General features: G+C 41.7%; 1 protein-coding gene across 1 annotated transcript in view; it reads right to left on the bottom strand.

The window, feature by feature from the left end:
* Positions 1–7,262: 7,262 nt before the first annotated feature.
* AR (androgen receptor) overlaps positions 7,263–26,137 on the bottom strand; it is a 162,311-nt gene continuing 143,436 nt past the window's right edge. Inside the window, exons 4-8 of the mRNA XM_081276843.1 lie at positions 19,043–19,330; positions 12,786–12,930; positions 9,551–9,681; positions 8,544–8,701; positions 7,263–7,863 (exon numbers count right to left, since the gene is read on the bottom strand). Of these exons, the coding sequence (XP_081132969.1) occupies positions 7,708–7,863; positions 8,544–8,701; positions 9,551–9,681; positions 12,786–12,930; positions 19,043–19,330 (878 nt within the window). The 3' untranslated portion in view covers positions 7,263–7,707. The remainder of the gene's footprint in view (positions 7,864–8,543; positions 8,702–9,550; positions 9,682–12,785; positions 12,931–19,042; positions 19,331–26,137) is intronic.

Consider the following 26,137-nt stretch of genomic DNA (forward strand, 5'->3'; position numbering starts at 1 on the left):
AAGCCAAGTAGAGCTGCTGTTAGATCATACTCTGTAGATGCAAAAGAAGAGGACCTAAGCAATGGTTCTCAGGGGGATTCTCTGGAGGTAGGCTCTGATTTACACATATAACCCACAAACACATACATCCTCTTTCTCTGTAACTTAGATACACAAACACACATCTCAGCAATCTCTGTTGTTTTGGGTTTTTGTTTTGTTTTGTTTTGTGCTCCTCTCCATCACATGCTGATCTCAGGAAAAATTTGAGAAATCCCTGTCTCTGAGGTGGTCAATGATAAACATGGTTCAATGTGGAATCTCTCTCAGGGGTTCTGGCATTTTAACAGGGAGAATAGCCAGAGAAAATAGCCCACCAGCTGTGTCACATATGTTCTCACTGGATCCCCAATTCAGCCTGGGAGAGAGGCATTGTAACCATCCTTTACAGGTGAGGACACTGAGGCATAGAGAGTTTTCTTATTATTCTCTAATATACCTGTCACACCTCATTTATGGCCTCTATCAAGCCTAGAAATTCAATTTGGGAATCTCATCTCATTTGCGCCAAGAGGCAACAGGAAGGGGCCTTGCTTGAACTGAAGAAGGCTGACTTGGATTTTACCTGCATGGTCAAAGATGGTATGACCCTGGAAAAAGTAAGGAGGCAAATGTGCCCATTCTTTATCTGAAACTTGGCTCTAACTGGGCAGTGATGCCATTAATTTATACTCCCACTAGGATGAGGATGAGGGTGAGCAGCTGGGCTTTATGCAGCTCTCTTCTGGCTGTTAAACTCGGGGGTTTTTTTGTGTGTGAAATGTTGTGATGGGCTGCCAGTGCCCATCTGTGCTTTGTAGCCCAGATCCTTTGTAATTTTGGTGGTCCCAGGTTAGCCTATGCTAAGGTCAATGCAAGGCAAATTCATAACCCCTGTGTGAAGATTTTTACAAATATATGAAAATCAGAGTAGCATAAAAGGCCACTGGGCATGATACCAACTCTCAACTTCAATAAAAGCAGCTAATAAAAAGGGCTAATTAAAAGAACTCTGATGACATTCATCTGAAATTTTAGATTGTTTTATGTTTTAGCAAATTAACAACAGTGATAAGAGGACATTAGCAGCTTTTCTCAGGTCTTTTTGTTAACAATAACTTGAGCCTGCAGCCACAACAGGGGCTGTGGCCAAGTTTTCGCTGGCAGACTAGCCAGCCAATATTTTATACAATGGATGACATTTCTGAAAGCAGGCGCAGAGACAAACCCAGAGTCACACATGTATTCCAACAAACAAGTTTCTGCCATTTTTAATTGTATTTAGAGCAACAAAAGATTTCAAGATTACAAAAAGAGAACAGAACACTAGCGCTTGGGGCTGGTCCTGCTGCCCAGTTGAGGCTAAGTGCCACTGTAAGAACTGAAGCCCCATCGAAAGAACTTTCAAGCAAAATTAATTTGTTTCTTTTAAAATTGTTTTGAATAATGCTCTCTCTCATTTTCCTCTCAACATTGAAAATTAATTCTTATCTCTGGTTACATAGTCTGCTCCCTTGGGCTGCCAAATTAATCTCAAGGACAGCACAAGAATGTTATGTCTGAGACACTCCCTAATCAATGTCCAGTCTAGGGAAAAGCAGAAAGGTGTCACTGGGTGGTTAAGGGGGCACTCTTTTCTTTCCTTGGGTCATTCCAGTGGTGGCTGCTCTCAGCACCCAAGTGGCTTCTGAAATAGAACAACCCCATAGGCACTTCACTGCAGGACAGTTAGCACCAAGGGCTAAGGTTGAGAGGGACTGCCAGCTTGGCTTGTTACAGGGACCCAAACTGTGAGGCAGCAGCCAAGGAGGGCACCACCAGAGAAGCAGCAACATTTTGGAAGAGTTTTTCCTTTGGGGTATGCGTATGTGTATGTTCCAGTCTTTGGGGGTCAATGGAATATGCAGCTACATAATAGTCTTTGCCAAGTAGATTATGTGAGAACTGTTTTGGGCCACAAGGGTCACCTATTCCATAGCTTCTTATTTAATTCCAAAAAGGCTAAAAGACAAGTGAGTCAAGGAAAGGAAGCAGAACCTCTGTTATAATGAATTGGGACTGAAAATCAATCAATACATACTTTCCAACCAAATTTAATAGAGTCACATTAAAGCTCAGTCAAAAGCTGTTGTTCACTCTGAAAGTCCACCCAGTAGATTCAAATATCTACCATTCTTTTGGGGACTAGGAGAATTCCAAGTGATGTGTGATCTTGGATGAAATGTCTGAAGAGGAATAACCAATGTGGGTTTTTCTGCCTTCACCTAGAAATGGTTGAGGGTTGGGAGGCTCTGGGCAACAGACCCCAGTGTCAAACTCTTAATTGAAGAAAAATACCTCTACCCATGGGCAGGGATGGACCTTTACCTACAGAGATACAATTTCTAGTACACTGACAAGTTTTAACAGAGAAAAACACATTTTCAATTTTCAAAATCTTTACAAAACATATCCAAAACCAGAATTAGAGCACACAGACACCCAGTAGCAAGAGCACCTCAATCGCAGGGGAGAGAATTGGTTGAAAGATGGAGCACTTGCTCCAGGTTCCCAAATACAGGCAACTGCCTTTCTCTCACAAGAGTGGTGAAGACCAAGGAATACCCTTTGTTCTTCCAATAACTCAGGTCCCATCAGGGGGCCACTGGCCAATCATTCAGGTGGGCTTTTGACCCCATGTCTGGGTATTCCCTATGGTAAATAGCCAGTTTCAATGAGTCTTCACCACCCTTTCCACATTCATCTGTCTTAGGCAAGTAAAGTGCAATACATCACATACCCTACCCTTTCCCCCCTCTACCCCTTTGCAAGGCCTGTGCATCAGGCCCAATAGGGGCAGAGATCTCTTAGTTATCTGATCAATCCAGGTGTCTTGTCCATTCTGAGAGAGCTTCCAAAATGTAACTGCAGCCTCTCTCACAAGTACATGGCATCAGATATGACCTGGAACCAAATATAAAGGTGCAGAGAAAGGTAAAGCTATTAGAACACTTTATATCTATATATATATAATTCAATTTTGAAACACGGATACAAATACTAATTTACAATATATTTCAACCTTCTGCCTTAAACCGCAGAGAACTTTTTGTGCTGTCCAAATTGGGCAGAAATGAGGGTTTCTGCCTGCTGTCCTTCTAGTGCAAAATCTAGTCCTTTAAATGCTCCCCTTCTCAGCAAGGGCTTCACATCTTCAGATAAACTAACATGGGCACTAGCAAACACAGTGGCCAAGACCAGCTCCATTTCCAACCATGCAATGATGGAGCTTCAAGAATTTGCTCAGCAACTACTAGAGTAAAGGAAAGCTACTTCTGCTTATAAAATCACTTAATGAAGGACCCAGAATCCCATTTTTTTCCAAATTATCTTCAACTCTTCTAAATATGTATTTTGTGAAGGGAAAAAAATCTCACAAAACTCTTAGAAGTCAGTCACCAGCAAAGTCCTTTAGTCTGTCTTTGGATAGCTTACCAAAGAGGCACTAATGCTTGCTCCCTCCCTGCCCTTAAAAATTTTGGTATCTTAGCAGATTCAATGTAATCTTTGGTTACATAATGTGATGCTTTCATCTCTTTTTCAGTCTTTTTAAAAAAACTGCTTTCAAAATTTTTCAAAGAGATCAGTGGTGAGAACAGATTTGCCTATAAAAGCAACAGGGGTAGGAACTTCCTTTTCCAAGAAATTTCACATGTGAAATAGCTTCTTTTGACTTTAAGTTGGGATTTGATGTGGTGCTTTGGCATTCCTGGTTCATGTGAACCCCCTAAAAGTGGGTTAAGTGCTAAATTGATGACCTCAGCCCAGAGCCCTCTCACCTGGGCAACTGGCACACAATAAGCAGTAGTCAGCCTCTTGCTTTTCCAGGACTATGCAGGGGTCATGCAGGGATATTTACTGGGCTGTCTGGAGAGAATCTCCTGAAGTGCAGCGCTGGCATACGGCTAAGGAGGGGGACAGGGGGTGGCTTGGGCCTTTGTGCCCTGCTGGATATCAAGGGAGAGAAGGGGGAAAGGCCACGTCTGTGCTGTGCCTAATGAAACAAACACTTAGAAGCTACTCAAAGCTCAAAATCAGGTCATTTGTGTAGTGTCAGTGTCATGTGGGTGGTGGACATTTTCTTGAAAGTACAAGTCAAATACAAATATATTGTTTATATATGTCTACATGTATGTAGAAGTAGAGTATGGACAGAGAGGGATTTGAGCATCAGCACATTATTTCATTACCTGAACAATTAACCTCAGCAACTACCCAAAGGACAGAGTGAAACTTTTTTTCTTCTTTTTCTTTTTCTTTTTTTTTTTTAGTGCCAGTGAACATACATAAAAATATATGCATTACTGATTTTCTTTTTTTCAAAGATATATGACAGAATCCTTCAAAAACTCCCTTTCTCAGAGTAAGGTAATTTAAAAAAATATTGAACTTTCCAAGAACAACAATATTGTGTGTGGCATAGAAAATCTAAGGAAAAAGAATTCAACCCCCATGTCAGCTCAGAGGCCAGACCCAGTGAGCTGCCCAGTGAATGGGCTGAAACTGCCACACGACTCTATTCTTTGACCAGAGTTCATGACCTTGGCAGCTATCTGCTGCCCAGCACAGATGGGGCCTTCTCCAGGATGCTCCCTCTTTTTCTCTTTCTCACTTTCCATCCCCATCAAACACTGCACACCTCTTTGGAGATGGTCCCCTTGATTTGTCCGGTGAGTGATCCTCATCTTCTAGCTCACCAGGTGAGTGGGTTTGGGTGGCCAGTCCTTCACAGGTGAGCACAGTGTACCAACCACATCAACTCTGTTTGTAGAGCAGAGTGCATGCGAAATGAGACTTCTGTCAGTCACACTGGTTGGAACACCAATGACCAAAAGAAAAAAAAAAAAGTATTCTTCTTTCATCTGTGGGAGAACCAAGCCAAACTTATACCTCCTCTGCTCACTCAAACCCCAGTGCAGAAACAGTAGGCCTAAAGCCTTGTTTAGGCTCTTTTCCCCTACTTTTGTCATTTGGAAATTCAGAGTAATCCAATTGTTGTTGCTTTCAACTACACTGCTGTTTCACTGATTTTTGGCTTTTGCAAATGAAAAACATATATTCATGAAGACAAAAGTCAAGACTGGGAAATCCATAAAGATGAAAAATTTGATAGAGAAATGGAAAGGAGAGCCTCTAGTATTTACAAGGAGAGGTATTAGAATGATATAATTGAATCCGTGTGCCACAAAAGATGAAAATCAAAACAGATGTAAAGGAACTATTAAAGTGTAACCTAGCTTAACTGAAAGGAGTCGTGGATGTTATTTTTTTCTGTCTAAGACAGCTAAAAAGTGATCCTGTACATAGGCCAGATGGTGTCATCACAAAGAAAATCAGAATCTATCCTATCCCAGAAAGGAACCTATCAGCTTCAGTTTTTGTCCACCAGGCTTGGATTGGCATATCACTCGTGTTAGATTCCTTTCTCCCTTGTTATTTAAAGAAGCTGTTTTTGCAAGTTCCTTTGGCTATTAATATCAACACAGAAATCAGGGACGGAAACTCATGTGAATAGTATCATGTCACTCAGAAAACTATCTTCTCAACCAGCAGAGTAAACCAACTAAAATGGGCAGCTTGGTGACTGGCCCTTGATTTCTTGAGTTTATCCAATGATGTTAAGAGCTAATTGAGGAGGCAGGGGCCAAGAAGAGAAAATAGGTGAACATCCTCCCCATTCCACATTCAGGGTTGGGGAACAAAGTCCAGAGAACAGAGGTGTGCCAAAGGACTATATGAAACCAGTGACCCAGGGGCATACCCTGAGTTTATGGGTGGCAGCCTATCTATAAGTGCCACAACAGCCAGACCTTTCCAAAGGAAGCCATGGTTCTGTAGAGAGTCTCAGTGGTCTTGCATGCCCCTCTGACATAGAGGTAGCAACAATGGTGGGGAATCTGAGTAACTATGGCCAATGTCAGAGCCCAGGGTCAGCAGCAGAGGAGGGGGCTGAGTAAACTTGTGCCATTCTGACTTTAGGCTTTGCCTCTGAAGGCTTTATTTAATAGTCAAAGTCTTCTCTTGGTGTCTGCTTGCTTCTTGCCATGAGTTCTTCAGGCAGATATGCTGGGTGGCAAGGAGAGAATTTCAGGTTTTCTGGATATAGTGTCTTCATTCTTCTAACCCTGGTATTCCACCTTGATATGGGTAGCCCCTTTAGCTGCTTTGAAGAAGGAAGTAGATATGTCTCCATTTATTGGAGAGTTTCATCTCTGGATGACAAGGGCAAGACGCCCAGTTTGTCTGATCCCTTCGATGCCTTCTTTTGGGTTTGTCTAAGGGCTCCAACAAACTATGTTGATAAGAGACACTTGGTAAGATGTCTAAGACTACAAGCATCTAGAGACAGATGTCAGGGCTTCTGGCCTGCTAGCCTTCATAGTGTGAAGGGATCTTAGCAGACAATCGGTGAACATGCCTAAAGAAGTGAATAAGCTTTACCACCATGACTGAAATGCAGTGTGGCCTACAAAACACTCAAGGAAGGGTGGAGGGAGCTTGTGGCCACATAGAGTCCATAGGTCTTTTAAAGGTGGAGGTAAAGAAGGTAGCATCAAGGGATCAACTGTACTGTCTCCTAAGCAGAACAGCCAAGCCATCACTTCCTTCTTCTCTGACTCCAGATGCAAGCTCTTCCCTGGATCACCATGGGAAAGCAGAACTGGAATTTATAGGATCCTTCCAATGGGTCAGATCTCTCCTCTCCTTCTCACTGATCTGACTCTTCAGTGGAAGTGGTCAAGTTTAGGCTAAAGAGAACACTTCATTTGAAGTTCTTTGAACAGCTACTGAAATTTGATGGGAGGGTGGAGGCAGAGGTTGAGAGAGAGAAGGGTTTGAGGGGGAAGGCATTCACATGCAGACAAGTTTCAAACAAGAAGCACATTTTCATTATAATGAATTGCACTGCAGTTGAGCAGTCTAGCCCTCAGGGACCAAGGCTGTGGGCAGGTACTGGTGATCCAACTGCCCTACTTGTTTCCTCCTCTCTCTGCACCCCCAGATCCTCTCTGGGGTCACCCTGTCCTTTAATGGCAATAGTCACTGGGAAAAGCTAAAGTCTTCCTGGAGGGAGGGGATGAACAAAAACAGTGACTCCCCACGGACCTACAATTTTTACCTTCTAGTGACTTGTTGGCTTCTTTGGGGATTTCTGCTTATTAATTTATTTATTTTGAGGAGAATGTCCTCTCAGGGTTTTTAAAAAAAATTTTAATTTTTTTTTTTTGTTTTCTGTTTGTTAGCTTGTTTTTCCTCAGATACTTTTAACTTGCTAAACTTCCCGTGGCATAAGGTAAGTAAATGTTTGTGTGGTTGGCACACAGCACAGTGCTGTAAACAAGCACAACCTGACACTGGGCCACATGAGGATCATCTCAGATTTAAAGAAATACAACACCATTCAAAACACAGATAGGAGCCACAACAGGGAGCAGAGTGTGAAGGTGCCATGGAGGATGAGAAAGGGAGAGAAGAAGGAAAAGAGAAAAAAGCCCAGCAAATAGAACTCAGGAACATGTTCATGACAGACTGTACATCAGTAGAGGAAATTCCCCAAGGCACTGCAGAGAAGTAGTGCAGAGTTATAACAGGCAGAAGACATTGGAAAAGGGAGTGAGGTGGGGGAGGGAAATGGGGGCTTCCAAAGCTTCACTGTGTATGGAAATAGATGGGCTTGACTTTCCCAGAAAGGATCTTGGGCACTTGAACAGAGATGATCTCTGCCATCATTTCCGGAAAGTCCACGCTCACCATGTGGGACTTGATTAGCAGGTCAAAAGTGAACTGATGCAGCTCTCTTGCAATCTGTAGGGGACAGTAAGAGAAAGAGAAAACAAGGTTGATAAGGAGTTGGTTTCTGCCAGACTCTACCCCCACCTCTGATTTCCAAGACTTTTAGCATTTTGTCCCCTTGTCTATCCTTGGTCCTGCCCCATGAGTGAATTTGCCTGTGTGTGTGTCTTGCATGTGAATTTGCCTCTGTGTGGTGTGTGTGTGTGTGTGTGTGTGTATGAAATTGTCTCTGGGGAGTCACTGGAGGTTCCCAAGAGATCTCTTACACCTTTGCAAGCTCTGTGACTCAGAACTGGGTGTTCCTCTTCCACAGTACAGGTCCCCCCCATTTCTCTCTCTCTCTCTCTCTCACACACACACACACACACAGGCAAATTCACATGCACATGACTCAAGGAAGAGGGGAAAAATAACCAGGTCTATCTTGTCTGACTAGAGAATTCATGTGCTTTAAGCTTCTTCTCTGAGTCCCAACTGCTATTCACTCCTCCACCCCTTTCACAACATCCAGCTGGGACACTGTGACCTGAGTTCCTTTCTTCTCCATCGCATTTTCTTCCTGGACCACACTCAAAGCCAGAGGGAAATGGAAGCACCTCCCAACAGGTGGTGTCAGACCATCCAGAAGCCTATTATCACTTGGCTCTATCAGGCTGCTCTCCCTGATAAAGCACCCTCCATCATTTGCTTACAGGCTGCACAGAGTCCAGGAGCTTGGTGAGCTGGTAGAAGCGCCTTGAGCAGGATGTGGGATTTTTTCGTTTGCATGCAATGATACGATCGAGTTCCTTGATGTAGTTCATTCGAAGTTCATCAAAGAATTTTTGATTTTTCAGCCCATCCACTGGAACTGATGTGGGATGAAGACAGAATGGGGAGGGGAAGCATGCCCAGGAAGGAGCATTAGACAAAGCACCAAGTTTTCTGACCACAAACTTGACCCCCACCCCCACAGGGAGGGAACCATCTACTTGGCTCCCTGACAATTGAAGTCTGTGTGCCTGGGGCCTTCAGTCTGCCAGGGAGATCTCAGGGAAAAGGAGAGCTGGACCCAATCGGAAGGGAGTGAAACAAATAAAATTCACTGAAACTTTTCTTTTGCTAGTCTTCTCAAGTACCCATTTCTTAGGATCTAAGTTTTTATGTTGTTCATCATTCAGCTCTGATTGAGAGAATTAAAACACAGGGCTCTGAATATGAAATCGTGCCTCCTTTCTTTTTCACATAGGCTAAGATAGCACTCTTCTTAGAAGAGACATTGAAGAAAGGCTGCTTGGCTGCCAAACAAGCTGCTAACATAGACTTCCTCCTGTTGGTGGAAGAGGAAATGTCTTCCAGGAGACAATCCCTCCTGCTCTACTACTCTGCAAGGAATACACAGTGGGGTGGTTCATGCCTGTTTCTATCCCAGAAAATGTGGGAAAAAAATCAGAGGCGTGCTGGAACCAGTCAAAACACCTAGTCTTAAGGAGAGACTACGGGTAGATTAAGACTTGATGGAGGCTCGAGTCCACCAAAGAAATTGATCTGTAACCATGAAATTGGTCTTTGTTGGGGAAAAGGATGCTGATGTAGTGGGGGGAGGGAAGAAGGGAAATGTCCAGGAGCTGGTTCCTCCCTGATAATATTTTGATGGAAAAAGTGGCCCCCCTCAGTCTTTGTGACCACACAGGCATTCCCTGTGCCTCTAGGTACTCACTTATGCTGAAGAGTAGCAATGCTTTCATGCACAGGAATTCCTGGGGGGTGATTTGGAGCCAACCAAATTCTTGAGAGAGGTGCCTCATCCGGACACACTGGCTGTACATTCTGGACTTGTGCATGCGGTACCTGTGAAGGAGATACAGAGGAAGAAGAGGAATCAGGGGAGGCTTCCAAAAAGCCCAGAGGAAATATCTCTAGTTTTTCTTCCCTTCCTTGGCTTCTTCAAAAAAAGTCTATTTGTCCTGCTGGTGCTTTATTGACAAAGAACAAATCTGTTCTTTTTTTTTTTTTTCTAAAATCCTGGCATCCTGATAATTAACTACTCATCTTCCCTGGCCAGGATATGGGTTAGCACATGGAATTTCCAGGTCTCCATGCCCCCTCTGTTTCCTGAGTCATGGACAGGAAAGCATAACCAAATGAACACAATGGGGCAAGCACATGGTCTCCCTGACTACAGTTCTAGTATCCCACCTACAGCAAGAGGCAGAACCTGCCTCCAAGGCAGCCAAACTTGAAGGATTTCTAGGAGAGAGGATCCAGCAATCAGCACTTCATATAAGGACACAGGATTTGCAAGTGACCACAGGTGTCTATCCTGTCAACGCTCCTGACTAGCTCTTGGTTTGAAAGTCATTTCTCATAGTACAAATTTAACAATTTCTTTAAAAACTTGCAGCAATAGAGATTCCATGTTGTCCTTTGAAAATGAGTTCTAGTGCTTCCATGTCTGCCAGGAAGTTTTTCTGAATGTCTGAATCTAAATGTCTCCTGGTGAAGGGGAGACCACTCCCTCACAGGCTGGCTGTTCCTTGCCACAGTTTGGGAGCTGTAAACACATGTGAGCTGCTTTTATTATGGTGACTTGTGAACAGATTATCACATTATCACCTATAAATTATATGAGGAAGTGGCCAAGGCTTGGGGAGGAGGCAACCCCTCTGTCCCATGATGGGTCATCGCATGCTTGTAAGGGAAGATACAGTATCTTTCTGCTAGTAGGCCTTCTGGGTTTGGCACTTCAGAAATCAAGTGTGTGTGTGTGTGTGTGTGTGTGTGTGTGTGTGTAAGACAATAATTGATTGTGTACCATGTCAAGAAAAAGGGATTTGACACCCACTGAAGTGGTGGGGACAACGACCTCCCAGATGGAGCCTAAAGTCTGTGGTTTGACATTTTGGTTCCCAAGCCACTAGCCTGTTCCACAAGCTGAGCAGGCTTGGCATTGTGTGGGTGGAAGCTCAGCAACCTATTTCAGACAGATCTTGGGTCTCCTGCATAAAGAAAAAAGGGGGCAGGTGCTGCAGAATAATTCAATTCAGGCTGAATTCCAACTAGAAAGAGGAAGTGTTTAGATAGTATCACAAGTCAATTGACCAGAACAGTGTTGCTCTAAGCTCCATCACCCTGGGGAATTTTTCAGTAAGACCTGCTGATTCTGGAGCCTGGCCCTTCTCTGATCTCCACTATACTTCCATGCCTCTGTTGATGACAACACTGCAAGCTTTTTACCGCTCAAATTATGGTGCTGGCATGAAGGAGTCCTAGCATATTGCTGCAGGCTCCTGAGACAGAGAAGGTAGGGAATGAAGAAGAGAGAATGAGAAAAGGCAAGTAAGGGATTCAGAAGGCAAAGGAAAAAGAAATATGGAAAAGGGCAAAATGAATTGACAGAAAGTTAAAGGAAGGAAAGGGGAAGGTGATGGGAGATCAGAAAAGGAGAGGCAGGAATGGAATTCAGAAAGGAGAACAGAGGTAGATGGAATACAAAAATGGATAAGGCGAGAAATGAAGATTGGAATACACTGAGCATAGTTCCTGGCATATAGTAAGTGTTCAATAAATGACATGTAGGGAGGTGACACTAAGATTTTACAGGTAAGATTTGAGGCTCAGAGAAGTTCAGTAATTTCCCTGAGGTCACAATTAGGATTCAAGCCCTTTAGCCTTACAACATATGTTCCCTGCAAAAAAGGGAAAGAAGGGGAAAATGGGGATAATGATAGGATTTTGAATCAGAGAGAATGGATTATGGGTTGGTCCAGCTTGGACCAGTCCCCCCTATTATCTTTTTCTTTGGGCCTTAGTCCCTCTCTGTTAGTATTTTGAGGAGACTTCCAGCAATTATTGTCCCTCAACTGGGGTTCACTGTCTCCTCAGTAGGTATTAGAAATGTGTGGGTCAGTTAGGCTGTCAGAGTGACTGGATTTATGTTTAATATTTAGTGGGCAGGTACCAGAGATGTTAAACATATTCCAATATGCAGGAACATTTTACACAATGAAAGAAAAATTCCTCCCCAAATGTCAACAGCATTCATGTTGAGAAACATTGGTCAGATGTTTGTAGAGACTTTGCGAGCCCTTATATAATAAGATGGGGAAGTAGGCCTCAATAGGGTTCAGGAACTCTGGGAGTTGGTGCGTACAGGACTCTGACCCATGGGTAGCCCTGTGATACCTCTGGACAAAATAGATGAGACTCAGCCAGAAAGCTGAAGTGGGATGCCACAAACTTACATAGAAACAAAGAAAGAAATAAGGATTCAGAAAATAACCCGTTGTCACTGGGCAACACTCCAAAGGTCTCAAGACTCTAAAGAAGGTTGAACATGTGCTCAGGGAGTTGATTCAATCACTGGAGGGCAGCAGGGGCATGGGGGTTGGACATGAACAGTTAGGGGGGCTTTTCAAGGTCTTGCCCAGAAGATGGCATCATAGGTAACTTTTTGGAGATTTGGAAACCACAACCCGGGTCATGCCAAAAGCCCAGTGGTTATTCTTAGATTCTGGCTACCAGGGCCGGCTGGGTTGAGAGAGTGCAACTGGGGACACTTACTCTCTCTTGCATAGCAGTGCTGTGCTACCAGGAACTACTGCCTGGAGGTTTTATTTTAAGGCTCTTCTGGGTTAAAGGCTGACCAAGAGGGAAGCTCAACTCCTGCCTGACTGAAAAGATTCTCTGTGGCGAAACTAGCTCAAGGTTTTTGGGACGATAATTCTGGCCAGCTCCATTCACAATGCAACTGAAGGATCTCAGACAGCAAACATAAGATTATCATCATTAGGAAAAGGGGGAATAAAAAAGGGATTCCTTTTTTAAATTTCTTGCCTACCATGGGCTAGATACTCCATATCCATCCAATTTAGTTATAACAAAACATTTGAGATGTCTCTATTATTATTTTAAAAATAGGAAACTATACGAGACTTGGTCCCAGGAATACTTACTCATTGAAAACCAGGTCAGGAGCAAAGTAGAGCATCCTGGAGTTGACATTGGTGAAGGACCTCCAGCCCATGGCAAACACCATGAGTCCCATCCAGGAGTACTGAATGACTGCCATCTGGTCATCCACGTGTAAATTACGGAAGCCTAGAAGAGAAGGCACAAAGGCAGTGGTCAGTGCAGACATTGATGGACTGAGCTAAGTCTTTACCTCTGCTGAACTGAGAATCTCTAGTACTCAGGAAGCCCTTGAGAAGCCCCAGGGAACATCAGTACTGGCTTCTGAGGAGTGATAAAAAAATTATATGGTAAGGATAATATTCTTTGCCCTCCCTACTTCACTGAACTGTTCAAATGAGATCATGATGGAGGCCAAAAGGCCATTGTCAGTTGGAAGAGAATAATAATTGAACATTGACTACTTATAATGAATGAACTCCTTTCTGAGCACTTACATTACTTCATTTAATTCTCATGACAATGAATAAAATAGGTATTCTTATTATCCCCATTCTGCAAATCAGTAGGAATGGGTCACAGAGGGGTCAATAACATGTCCAAGATCATATGGCTACTAACTGGCAGATCAAGTTCCAAAGCCAATAGTCAGACTCCAAAGGCCATGCTCTTGATCACCACACCTTTCTGAAGATACAGTGTAATAACCAGTTCTTCCACATGGACAGCACTTCTAAGTTTACAAAGCTCTATTAGCTACAGTTTGATTTTATCCTGGTAACAATCTTGGGAAAGGGATATTACTATATATTATCATATAGGAGGAATGTCTTGACAGCCACTGGCCTTCTTTAAACCACCTACAGGCTCTCTCTCTTTTCTCTGACCTTCTTTCTACCCCATATACCTCCTATCCATTCTTTTATACTTAATACTTTCTACACTCTTGCCATTCTCAGCCTACTTCACTTATATACAAACATGCTCTTTATAATCTGCTTCTCCAGACTAATTTCTTGCAACTTGCCTTCAGATAATTTAGGTCCCACCTGTTTTGAAAAACTTAAAATGTACTGAACACTTCATCCTTCCCCAGGCCTCTACAGCTCTGCTACTTCTGAATAGACAGTTGTCTTGCCTAGAATGTGTTCCCCCTCCAAAAGCCTTCCATCTGATAAACACCTACTCATCTTTCAAGTCTTTACTCAAAGGCCACCTCCACTCTGAAGCGTTTTCCAACTCATCCAAGCAAAATAATTATTCTTCTTTTACTTTTTCATTGCACATACGATAATTTCACAGCCCTGAAATCCATCTATATGCATGTTTTCTGCCTGAAAGCCTTGGAGCAACTTGAAGACAGGAGTCATATCTTCTAATTGATCTTTGCTTTCTTAGTACATAGCATGGTTCAGGTGTTTAACTGGGCATTTGAGAAATATTAAATAGGTTAAGGGCCCTCAATTTTATTTCCATTTTGAAAAAATGGGAATTAAGTAATATCCAAATGACTTCCCTGAAGCTCAGAAAACACCCTTCTGGAAGCTACCTCTGAAATAGCACATGGGTAGAAAAGACATAGCCACGTTCCCTGAAGATTGTGAAACAGTTGAATGCTTAAAGTTATAAAGTCATTGTCTCAGACCTCATCCCTACCAGTATACCCTTTTCTTTTCCCCAATAAATTCATAATTATCTGAAATTTTGTTTTGCTTGACTTCATTTAGAATTCTTTCTTGACTTCAGATCAAGTTTCTCACTTTCCTATTGATGACCACATTTGATCCTCAAAATAACCCTGGAAGGTCGGTGATGTGACACTTATTTTATCAACAAGGAACCTGAGGGCCAGACAAATTAACTGACTTGGTCAAGGTCACATAGTCTATATGTGGCTGAACTGGATCTGGAACCCAGGTGTTTTGATTCTCTGCTCCAGTGCTTTTTCCGCTCCAATGCTGAAGGTCCCACCTCAGGAGTTACCAAGGTCACCAACCTTCCTTTGCCATAGGCTTGAGTCTGAAGACTTCACTACCCAGACATAGTGTTCTGCTTGGTTGGCATCTGCACACCCTCACATCTCCACTTCCCTTTTCTTTTAGATCCCATCTTTCAGAGATCAGGGATGCTAGAGTCTTTCACAGCACCACCCCTGGCTGTAATCTCAACTCCTAGACCTGTGCTTTCTACCTTGATAATACTGACATGCTAACAGACTGACTGGATCCTCAGAACCCAGACAATTTCCTGCCTGGAGCTTTTCCATATTACAGAATGCCTGAGACTGACCTTTCCCAGTAAGAGACAAGATACAGGGTCCATGAGGGCAATATCTGAGATTCCTTGAGAAAGTGGCCTGGGATTTTGTACCCTGAACCTCTGGAGTGGGAGGCAGTAGACAGCAAAAAAACAACTACAAAAAACAAAACAAAACAAAACAAAAAAAACACCTCCAAACAAAAACAAACAAACCAATAAGAAAAAAAACCCTAAAACCCCCAAACAACAATACTTTGGCTGGGGGAATTGTGATCTTCTAGTGAAGTGTGTGAATGTGAGGGATGAATGTGAGGGATGATGGAGGGATGAAGATTAAATTATAAAGTTAGTAAAGAAATTGTCTATACAGATGCTTCCTCCCACCGTGAGACACCAGAAAACTAATGTAAGAGATGAAAAATGACTATCATACTAAGAGTCCTTAGTGAAAACTGCTCAGCTTGCAAACCTAATAACTGTGCACACATTAGCACTGTGGATGGCCAATTTTCCTATAGGCATAATCTGATTATAACATCTAACTCTATGCCTAGCTTGCACAATGGCCTGCTCAGATAGCATGGTTTCCAAGGTATGGCTTGAGATAACAGTAGCCCTACATATTTCTGTAGGCACACATTCACTCAACACCTATTTGGCAATGTGTTCAGGTATTCTGGAAAACTAGAGAGGAGCCCTTCTGAGGTTTTAAAATCCACCAAACAGGCTAGGGAGCAGAGGCAGTTTCTTTGTTTTCTCATTAGAATCCAATCATTATTAGCAATCTGCTGTGGAAACTTGAAGGCCCACATCTAGTCTGGGACAACAGACTCAAAGCAAGACTGGTTTAGAAATATTTGCTGCTGTATTGCACCTGCCAGTCAAGGTTTTCAAAGAAGACAGTTCAAACTTGGGGTCCCTGCATGAGCTTCTTGGAAGGGTAGTGGTAGGTTGGATTGAGCTTAGTGAGAGAAGTGGCCTAGAACTCAAGACTCAAATGTAAAGAAAGAAGCACAAAGAAGACATGTGATTTGCTTGCAGGCATATAACCAGTACATAGCTAGCATTCCAAACCAGATACATCTTATTCTAAATATACTGTGTACATACAATCTATTTGCTTGCCTCTCATTTATAGTTAGAATTTATTAATGTGCCAAGTGTCCCAGTAGGCAATTTCCAGACGTTACCATCACAGAAAACTTACAAAAAAAATTTATCTGACTAGGTGCTTAGCACAGTGCCTCACAAAGGATAGGAATTCAATCTGTTGGATGAACAAATTACTTGAACTAGAGGTAATTATTGACAATGTGAATGGCAGTCCTTATGAATGTGGTAATCAGTTTTCTTTTAAAGCTATTCTTCTAAATGACTCAGAGTCAGAGATCATTTACTCTGGCAAAGTAGATGGTGAGCTGAGTTTGGCTTGAAGATGTGTTAATGTAAGAAGAGGGCTTTCCTCCTAAGGCTTGAGCCAAGGAAAGCCAGTGGTCCTGTTATACAAATTCTGCCATAGTTATTTGCAGCAGATTATATTCAAGATGACTGAATTAGCAATCAGAGGGTCTGAGCTCAATTTTTGGTTCCATTTGTTAAATGACCAGTGTAGCAAGTTAGTTAACCTCTTTGAGCTGTGGCATGTAAAATGGAAATAATTGTCCCTATGATTCAGAGGAGCATTTTGAGGATCACATTTATGAAAAGCTATGCACCCTATAAATAGACACATGTTAAGTATTTGGTTATGGCTTAGGGAGAATAAATTTTATTTATTTAACTATTTTTTGGTACCAGGGATTGAACTCAGGGCACTCAACCATTGAGCCACATCCCCAGCCCTATTTTTGTATTTTATTTAGAGACAGGGTCTCACTGAGTTGCTTAGTGTCTCGCTTTTGCTGAGGCTGGCTTTGAACTCATGATCCTCCTGTCTTAGCCTCCCGAGCTGCTGGCAATACAGGTGTGTACCACCATGCATGGAAGATTAAACTATAAATGTCTATCAAACACATGACATCAAGACATCTAGGTAAATAAATATTAAGAATTAAAACAACTTTCTCGTTTTTCTTTATTGTAATTTTTTTTTTCCTGTCTGTGTGAACTCTCAGTTTTGGCACAGTACATATTCACCCAGAGGCCTTGGGCCTCTTTCCCAGAGATCATACTGGTTAGATAACCTCAGCTTTCCAACCTGGGAAAATATTAGAGACAGTGTAATGGCTACAACTGGGCTTTGTGAGGTAGAAGTACAAAGTAGGAGTTTGAAGGCCCACATGCAATGTCTCTGAAAATAGCAAGCCCACCATATGACCCAAGTGGCCTTTGGTGGTGAGGCTTTGACCCCTAACTGTAAATCTCAGAGTTACAGAATGGCTGAGGTGCTACAGAATATAGGGTGGAATGAGGAGGATGTTTGAAATCAGGGGGCTCAAGTTCTGGCCCTACTGCTTTCTGGCTGTGTAACTGTAGGCCAATCACCTCTCTTCTCAGAGCTTCATTGTCTTTGAAAAATTTAAGAAGGAACCCTTACTTTACAGGATTCTTATGAGAATCAAATCAGGTAACTGCTCTTCTCACTACAATTTTCCATCTGAATAGCAAGTATTATTAGAAGGCAGGTTAATCTTTGACTTCACAAAAGGATATTTGGTTGCTGATATTTCAAAAGAAGTTTGAATCACAATCTCAGGATTTGGAGAACCTTTATAGAGCACATGCTTCACTGGTTTTCAAACTGTTTTACTTGAAGCCACATGATTCTGCAAGACTAACAGGGGGGGCTTACATGCAGTAGTGAGGGACAAGCTGAGTTAGTGAGATACAGGCAAAAGACTGCCTTTAAATCAACAGCTTTACTTGTATCTGGGTACAATGCTTCTTAAATTTAATTTTTAGTTTACTGATGTTTAATTATAAATATTAATTCATGGTAAATGAATAAAAACATTTTTTGTGGTCCTGTGGAATGAACCCAGGGTCTTGCACATGCTAGGCAAGTGCTCTACCACTGAGCTACATCCCCAATTGTTTTTGGATAAATAAAGAATTTGGGTTGCTAAGGGAAAGTCTATGAATCCTTGGATAGAGGATCTCTAAAGCTTCCTTAAGCTTTAATATTTTAATAATCAGACTTGTTCAAACAACAGATATCCTAGGAAGGGAGTTTTCCATTCCTGGAGGTGTCCAAGCAGAAGTTAGACAAACAATTGGCAATTATTTCACTATCACATAAATTTTCTTTCCACCATGACAGAGCACTAAAGGTTTCTTGAATCAAAATTTTAAAACTATTAGTTCCATCCAAAGCATTCCTTACACATTATACATTTGGAGAAACAGACTGAGAAGGTGAAGTTACCAGCAGACCTAAGATTAGAACACAAGTGTTCTACTGGGCACTGTGTTACATGCCTGTAATCCCAGAAATTTGGTAGGCTGAGGCAGGAGGTTCCCAAATTCAAAGCCAGCCTCAGAAATTTAGGGAGGCCCTAAGCAACTTAGCAAGAGTCTCATAAAAATTAAAACAAAACAAAAAGGGCTGCAGATGTGGCTTAGTAGTTAAGCACACCTGGGTTCAATACCCAGTACCTTATAAAAGAACCCAAGTGTTCTAACACCCAACCCTGTGTTCTTTTTTATCATCTCATACTATATAAGTTGTCCTGTGGTATAGCTCCTGAAGGTGACATTGAAGATGCACTGTCAGGATCCAGATTATCTCTGGAGTTAGCCATAAATATGTATGTATATGTAAGAGCATCTTAAGGCATATGTAGGTATGTGTATATGATTAATAATTATTGTACTTTTTGCTGACCAATTCTGCATGTTGAACAAGAGGATCTGACAGCTGTACATTGGCATGAGCCATCTGGGACACTCAAATCATGCTGCCTTTCTTGTTTAAAGTGAGGATTATAGCAATCTTGTCCCCATAGCTTAATAGTGAGGACTGCCTGAATTAATGAATACATTGCCCACAGAAGTGTTCCCTAAATATGATCGTCATTCCCTGCCCTTGTTTCCTTTTCCTTACCAGGCAAAGCCTTGGCCCACTTCACCACGTGCACAAGCTGTCTCTCGCCCAGTTCATTGAGGCTGGAGAGCAAGGCTGCAAAGGAGTCAGGTTGGTTGTTGTCATGTCCAGCACACACCACACCTGGCTCAATGGCTTCCAGGACATTGAGAAAGATGGGCTGGCACTCATAACCTTCAATGTGTGATACTGTCATCTTCTGGGCTGGTTCCTCAGTGGGGCTGCCGGCACTAGAAGTCTCTCCTTCCTCCTGTAGTTTTAGATTGCCAAGTTTCTTCAGCTTACGGGCTATTAAAAAGGAAAAGAAACTTAAATTTATCATCAGTGACCAAAATCACACAGCAGAGCTACCCTGTTCGGTAAATTGCCTGAGCTAAGAAAATAAAGATGTTCATACTCCCTGGTCACAGACTCTAAACTCCTTAATAACAGGTTATCATTCAACATTGGTGGAATAGATGATTTGTCATCCTAAATTCCTGCTAAACCCAAACTTTCTTACCTTTCTTTCTCCCCTGATCCTCCTGCCAGGCCACCTAATGTACCCTTGCAATTGGTTCTGCCTGAATACAGCCTTCATTATTCATACTTGGAATCTTTCATTAATTCATTTGTGAATATTTGTGGTGCATTCATTCATTCAATTACTCATTAATTAATTCAACAGACATACACTATTAGACCTTTTTTTCTGAGTGAAGGAAAGGATAGGTACTGGTGCAATCTAATGGAAAATAAGTAAATGCCCACAAACAGTGCCAGAAAATGTCACACTTGTAAATGCTATAATAGAAGCATAAAAAAGAGAAGAAACAATAATATGACTTAATGTTTGGGATTAGGAAATGCTTTACATGAAAGGGGGCATCTTACCTAGCCATTGAAGAGTGATGAGAATTACACTATGCAGAGACATAACTATAGAACAATATGGATGGTGTGCATATTTCATATTGAGAAGAGTGGCTATTTATAAGATTGAACACAAATATGAGGGTTGATTTTTAAAGGGGCATGCATATATTATTAAAAGTTTATGCTTTATCTTATAGGTAATATATAAATAATGAACACTGTAAATTAAGAGAGTGATGTAAATGTGTCTACGTCTAGGATGTCTAGCAAATTGCCAGGGAAACAGCTCTCTTCAAGGATGATGAAACTTTCTCTTTGGGTGTCTAGTATAGCCTCTTTGAATTTAGTTTGCTTCCACACATACATTTCTATAGTTAAAGCTCTATGAAGATAGAAAAGTTGCTAGGCACTTATGTCACTATGGATTATCAGAGAATAGATGTACAATGATTGAGAATTTAAGTATCAAATGGAAATGAAGTTTAAAAAAATGGCCTACATGGTCCATTACATTCTCAGACTACAAAATTCCATCATAACAATTTGGGTGCAATGAACAGGAATTTTCTAGTGTACTATTTCTCACTGAACACTATAATGAGCCTCAGATGTTGTCAGAATTATACCCATAGTTGAACATGCTCTATAACACACATAGTGATTTTCTTCTTTACCAAAGGGTATGGGAGAATATGAAGAGCTGAAATCCCTAACTGCATCAGAGAAATGATGGAATGTCTCTGCCTTTACCATCTGTCTGGAAACTGGGAACCATACTAGGAGACAGCCATTAGAAAGGATAATAGAAATAACATTCTTTTAACAAACCACAATAATCCAAAACTCTAACCTTAAGAACCATCTTCACCACATGCACATACACAGAGCTAGAGGTCCTTTGGCATTCCAATGTTTACTTTGTGCTATTTTCCCTAGCATTTTTATTGACATGATTATAAATAATTGAAAAGGTCATAACTCTGAAGTCTAGCATAGACAGATGCACCAGAGTGGATCATAAACCACTTTTTCTCTAATCCTTTTTAAATAGTAATAAAATAAAATGGTATAAAACTAAGACAAGTTTGATTTCTCAATTTAAATTGATAAATACAAGAAAACCTACTGCTCATCTATTTCTGCCTCCTGCAGAAAAAGACATATATCTGGAACTGACTTTAAACTCTAATTGGAAAAATAAGTCCTGCAATGCAAACCCCAATCATAGTGTTGCTCAGTAAATCAATGCAAGAATGCATCACATGTTTCTACTGAAATGTAGGGAAGAGGACAATGATGGGGTTGGTAACACAAGAGGAGCTCAGAGAAGAACTCAGGGAAAAATAAGAAGGAAGCCTGGGAAACCAACCCTGAGTGCAAGATGACCTTGTTCAACAATCATTTCTGCAGGGCTTGGGCACAGCCAGTAATTAGATATGAGTACCCACTGCCAACTCCTACTTCCCACCAAGGGCAATGGCTGGAAGGTATGGTCTCAGCCAAGTCTATCTTCTTCTAGAGCTAGAGGCCTAGCCTCCACAATATCTCATTGTCTGGTGAATCCATTGTTAACATGAGTTCTCAAACACAGCTCCACACAGTGGTGATGCCTTTAGGATCTTTTCCCTTGTGCAATTTTTACAAGCAGACCCCACCCTCCCCATCACTGGTACTTTCTGTCCTTGAGCTTAGTAGTTGCCAGGTCATGTGATTCCCCTTCTTGTGTTTCAATTTAAGGATATTTTAAATCATTTAATTCCACAGCAGTCTTGGTAGGGTTCAGGGATATTTTTTATTCCTGCTTTTCAAATATGTAAACTGAGGTAAACACAGCTGTCAAGAAGGAGAACCCAATAATCTAAACCTTCCCTGATGATTCAAAGTACACATTCTTTCTATGATTTCAGGCCTATGCCTCAAAGCTTAACTTTAAGCCTAAAAGAAGAATTGAAGAGTGCTGCTGGGGTTGTAACTTCCTTGCCACTCATCTTTACCCTTGACTCCAAACTTCAGTAACTAGTATCACATCCAGAAGGAACGAGACAGGAAGCAATGAAAATACTCCAGTCACCTGCCTAAATGAAACCATATTTGGAATATTATAGTGCCTTAAGAGTCACAGCATGACAAAACAGGAAGGGTCCAATAGAAATCATATTATCCAGAGGTCACAGATTGAAATACCCTCAGGATCCTCACAGGTAATACAGTGGGTGGGTACTTTTGTGTGCATATATGTGTAGGAGAATGGTTGGCACTGTGGTGAATTGGAATGAGTGTCATACTATTGTCCTACCACTGGAAAAGTATTCTAAAATTAAATTAAGACCTTAGTTGCCATTTGGGGACTCAGATATTAGTCCAACCTTTCAAGACAGAGATGGTGAGGCTGAACATAGAGAGGGTGAGGTGACCTAGTGGCAGAGCTGGGATTAGAACCAGGGCTCTTATTCCTAATTTAACATGATTCATATTGCATTGTTTCTCTCTTTGATAAACTCATTCCTGCACTATCTCAGTATGTGCCTTACTGAGCTCCTTCTAGAATCGCACTGCCTAATATAGTAGCCACTAGCCATGTGTGGCTATTTAAATTAAAATTAACTAAAATTAAAGAGAATTGAAAATGTCATCCCTCAGTCTCCCTGGATGTATTTCCAGTGTTCAAAAGTCACAGGTAGCTAGTTACTGCTAAATTGCACAACACAGATACAGAAAATTTCCATCATCTCAAAAGTTTTATTGAATAGTGCTGTGAATATAGACTGCTCTCTGGGGCAGCTGTTCCATTTGCCATATTCTACTAAAGCTATTGATAAAGAAGAAAAGGATCCAAATGAATTCTACACAGATGAATCCATGAGCTTTTTCAAAAGGTGGAGGGACCCACAGAGCATGGCGCTGGCGTGATCAGTGAGATATAATCTGTCACTTCGACTCTCTCACCACTGACTCAGTTCTCAGTGGAGTGATGACTTGTGGACCGAAGCAAACTCATTACAATCAAGATCAATATGTACAGAGACTGTGGGGAGAAGCCGTCAAGATGAAATAATTCCCCTTTCTTTACATAGTGCCAGTGAAAACTTGTCTGTCATTTTTGCATCCTCTTCCACTAGACCTATAAGGCATCTGCATGAGGAAGAGAGGCCACATTCCCGCTTGCATCCAGGACCCAGATAATGTGTTGTTCCTATAGCCACAGTGGCCCAAGCCGCACCAGGTGTTCTGGCCTCTCAGCCTAAAGAGGGTGACTGTACTGAACATAATTGAAATCAGATTCCTTTCATTCTGCCAGGGGATCCTCTGTTCTCTCTCCATAGCAGAAGCCAGCATGTTGCTAAATGACTTGGAATGCTGGACAATGAGGCTTGCTAGTCTCAGCTGTTACTCAATGCCCAAGGCCTTGTTTTCTTCCATGAAGGCTGCCCCCACACCCCACCCTTCCCCTGCACCTGAGCCCCAGAGTCAAATCTAACTCTTCCATGTGAGGTACAGGCCAGCCAGCCACTGTGTCAAGGCAGAGACTCATTGACTTCCTTAAACTGAGTGATGAAGCCAGAACAAAGGGGTCAGTAAAACTGGATAGTACTAATGGTGATTTTCTCTATTATTTCCCTGTCTTTTAGTTCAAGTGGTGACAAGAAAGGACCTTGGCAAAGTTCTTCCTTATCCATATCTGGGCTTGGAGCACCCTGCCTATTATACCTGGATCCTAGGGGAGCTCGCTTTCCAGTTCTGGGGCACGACTTCTATAGGGGCTATCTCTAAAGCACCAGAGAAAGATTTTTCAAATCAGATTCCATGGTACATTCCCAAGAGGAAGCAGATGTGATTAATTTGTAGCTTCTCTACCCTCTGTGGCCCACAGGCACTGTTTCAGCCTCATTCCTTGCCACCCCAAGATATATGCCTTTTTGCCCATGGGTACAGAAGAGGTGAAGGTAAGGAAACATTTCCAAAGTCTTCCCAAAGTTGAAATCCCTCTGCCTAAGGCCAAGAATGTTCTTCTCCATATCTCATCATGGAATTTGTAATATAAATGAATCACATTCTTGGGGGCTGGCTTTTCAGATGGCCCCCAAGATCATAAGACCGTGAAGCGTACACATCTCCTTGCAATTATGCAATTGAGAGGTAATCTATATGTTATTGTGTAAGAACTGGGCAGATGTAATTGAAGTCCTAATTCAGTTGGGATTTTAAGGGTGGTCATCTTCGATGGACCTGACTTAATCAGATAAAGCCTTAAAAAGTACTAGACTTTTCCTAGAAGGACACTCACTCAGTAAGAAAGATTAATCTGAACTAAATTGATTCTTTCAACTGAGAATCTAGCCATGCCATGCTAGACCTGGTAGAGAACCATTAGCCGATTAATGCTGAAGCTACTAAATTCGTGATGATATGTTATGCAGCAACAGAAAATGAATACACTTTCCTTACATAAGATAATGCAGGACAAGAGAGTAGGCTTTGGAATCAGGCAACAATCCTGCGTTCGAATCCCAGGTCTGCCAATTACTAATGTAATAGCTCTGAGGCTTTTGTTCAGCTTCTGAAAGATGCAGTTTCTTCATTTGTAAAATGCAGGTGTTGCCACCTATTTCTTAGTCCACTTATGAGAACAAAGCCAAAGAATGTCCAGTACATAAGAATCTCTGTTCCTAAAGAGTAAGGGTGAATGGACAGCTTGTAGGTGACCTAGATCACCCATGGGAAAGGGAAGAGAGCAGGATTGACAGATACCAGATATAGCAGGGGAGGGAAGGGTAACAGTATGAAATGAAAAACAGTAGCTGAGTTTCTTCAACTCTTGAATGCCTCCCAAACTAACTTCAGACCTTAAATGTAATTTGAAATGCTAAATGAACATAAAGCATGCTTGCTGCAAGGCTGAAAATTCTCTGTGAAACCATACCAGGATCACTTATATGAACACATGCAAACACATGTGTGTGCAAAGTGCTTATATATTATAATGCTTAAATATAAGGGTCATGAACTCAAATACCTTCACAAGTCAGGTAGATAGATAAGTGAGTTAAAAAGTCTGTCAAATGTAAATAGGAAGGTATGGTGACAGTGATGGTGATTGAAGCCCTGACTAGAGGGAGCCTATGTCAATTTTCTAAACAAACACTGTTCTGGACAAACAAAATTCTGCAGGTGAATTTTGCCTGGAGGAAAGGCAGTTTTTGGCCTCTGGCTTAAATCATGCCAGCCATCTTTCTATCTACTAGGATTAGAGTCAGGGGATCTCACTATATGAGTTTTAGATTGGAAAGTCAGAGGATACTAAATCAGGAGCCAAGGGAACTCCAAAGGAACTTTAGTAATGTCCTTTACCCTTTCTAGCCTTAGTTTCCTTACAAATGTAGGAAGGGTAGTAGTTAAGAACAACGATTCTGGTTTCAGACTGCCTCAGTTATAATACTGGCTCTGCCACTGACACCCTTGTGACTCTGGGCAAATCTCAATATCTCTGAACCTCAGTTAGCTTATTTGTAAAATGGGGATAATGTCAGTACATGATTCATAAGGTTTTTCAAGAAATATGGGCAGTATGATGATATCTGAGATTAGAAAGCAGATTCTATACCACCAAAAGGACTTTCCAAGGCTGAAGCATGATAAAAAATGTACTAAATTCCAGGAGACAGAATACACTAATGACATTAAAGTTTTAAAATTGTATTTGCAATAAAGAGCTTATTATTGTTTGGTGGTAGTATCAGAGTATTCTGTGGATGTGCAACCTTGAACAAATCACTTGATTTCTTATACACCTCAGTTTTCTCACCTATGTAATGGTGACAATCTGACCTGACTAGTGCAAAGGGCTATTTTTTAGGAGAAAATGAGATAAGCCCAGTGAAAGTGCTCTGAATCCTGTGAAAGTATATGCCAATGGGAAGCTATGATTTTTTCTAAGATTGGATCCCCAGCTAGAGGACATTCTGAAAAACTCTCCAGTGTTCAAACTATGAGAACTATGGCCTCATGTCTTGGTTATCTGGCACCAAGCCAGAGACTGAGGGCCAAACTGACAGGCTTCAGAATCCTAATATAAAAACAGGATCGACCTCACAGGATTACTGTGCCTTTCGGAAAGAAATATGTGCACAATGCTTAGCACTGAGGAAATTCTAATCAATGATGGCTGTCACTATTGCTGGCTACTGAGCCCCAATTATGCCACTTTAATGCCATTTATCCCAAGAAGTTGAATTTGTTTCT

Source organism: Spermophilus citellus (genome assembly GCF_964194105.1).
Source record: "Spermophilus citellus genome assembly, chromosome: X".
Lineage (NCBI taxonomy): Eukaryota > Metazoa > Chordata > Mammalia > Rodentia > Sciuridae > Spermophilus > Spermophilus citellus.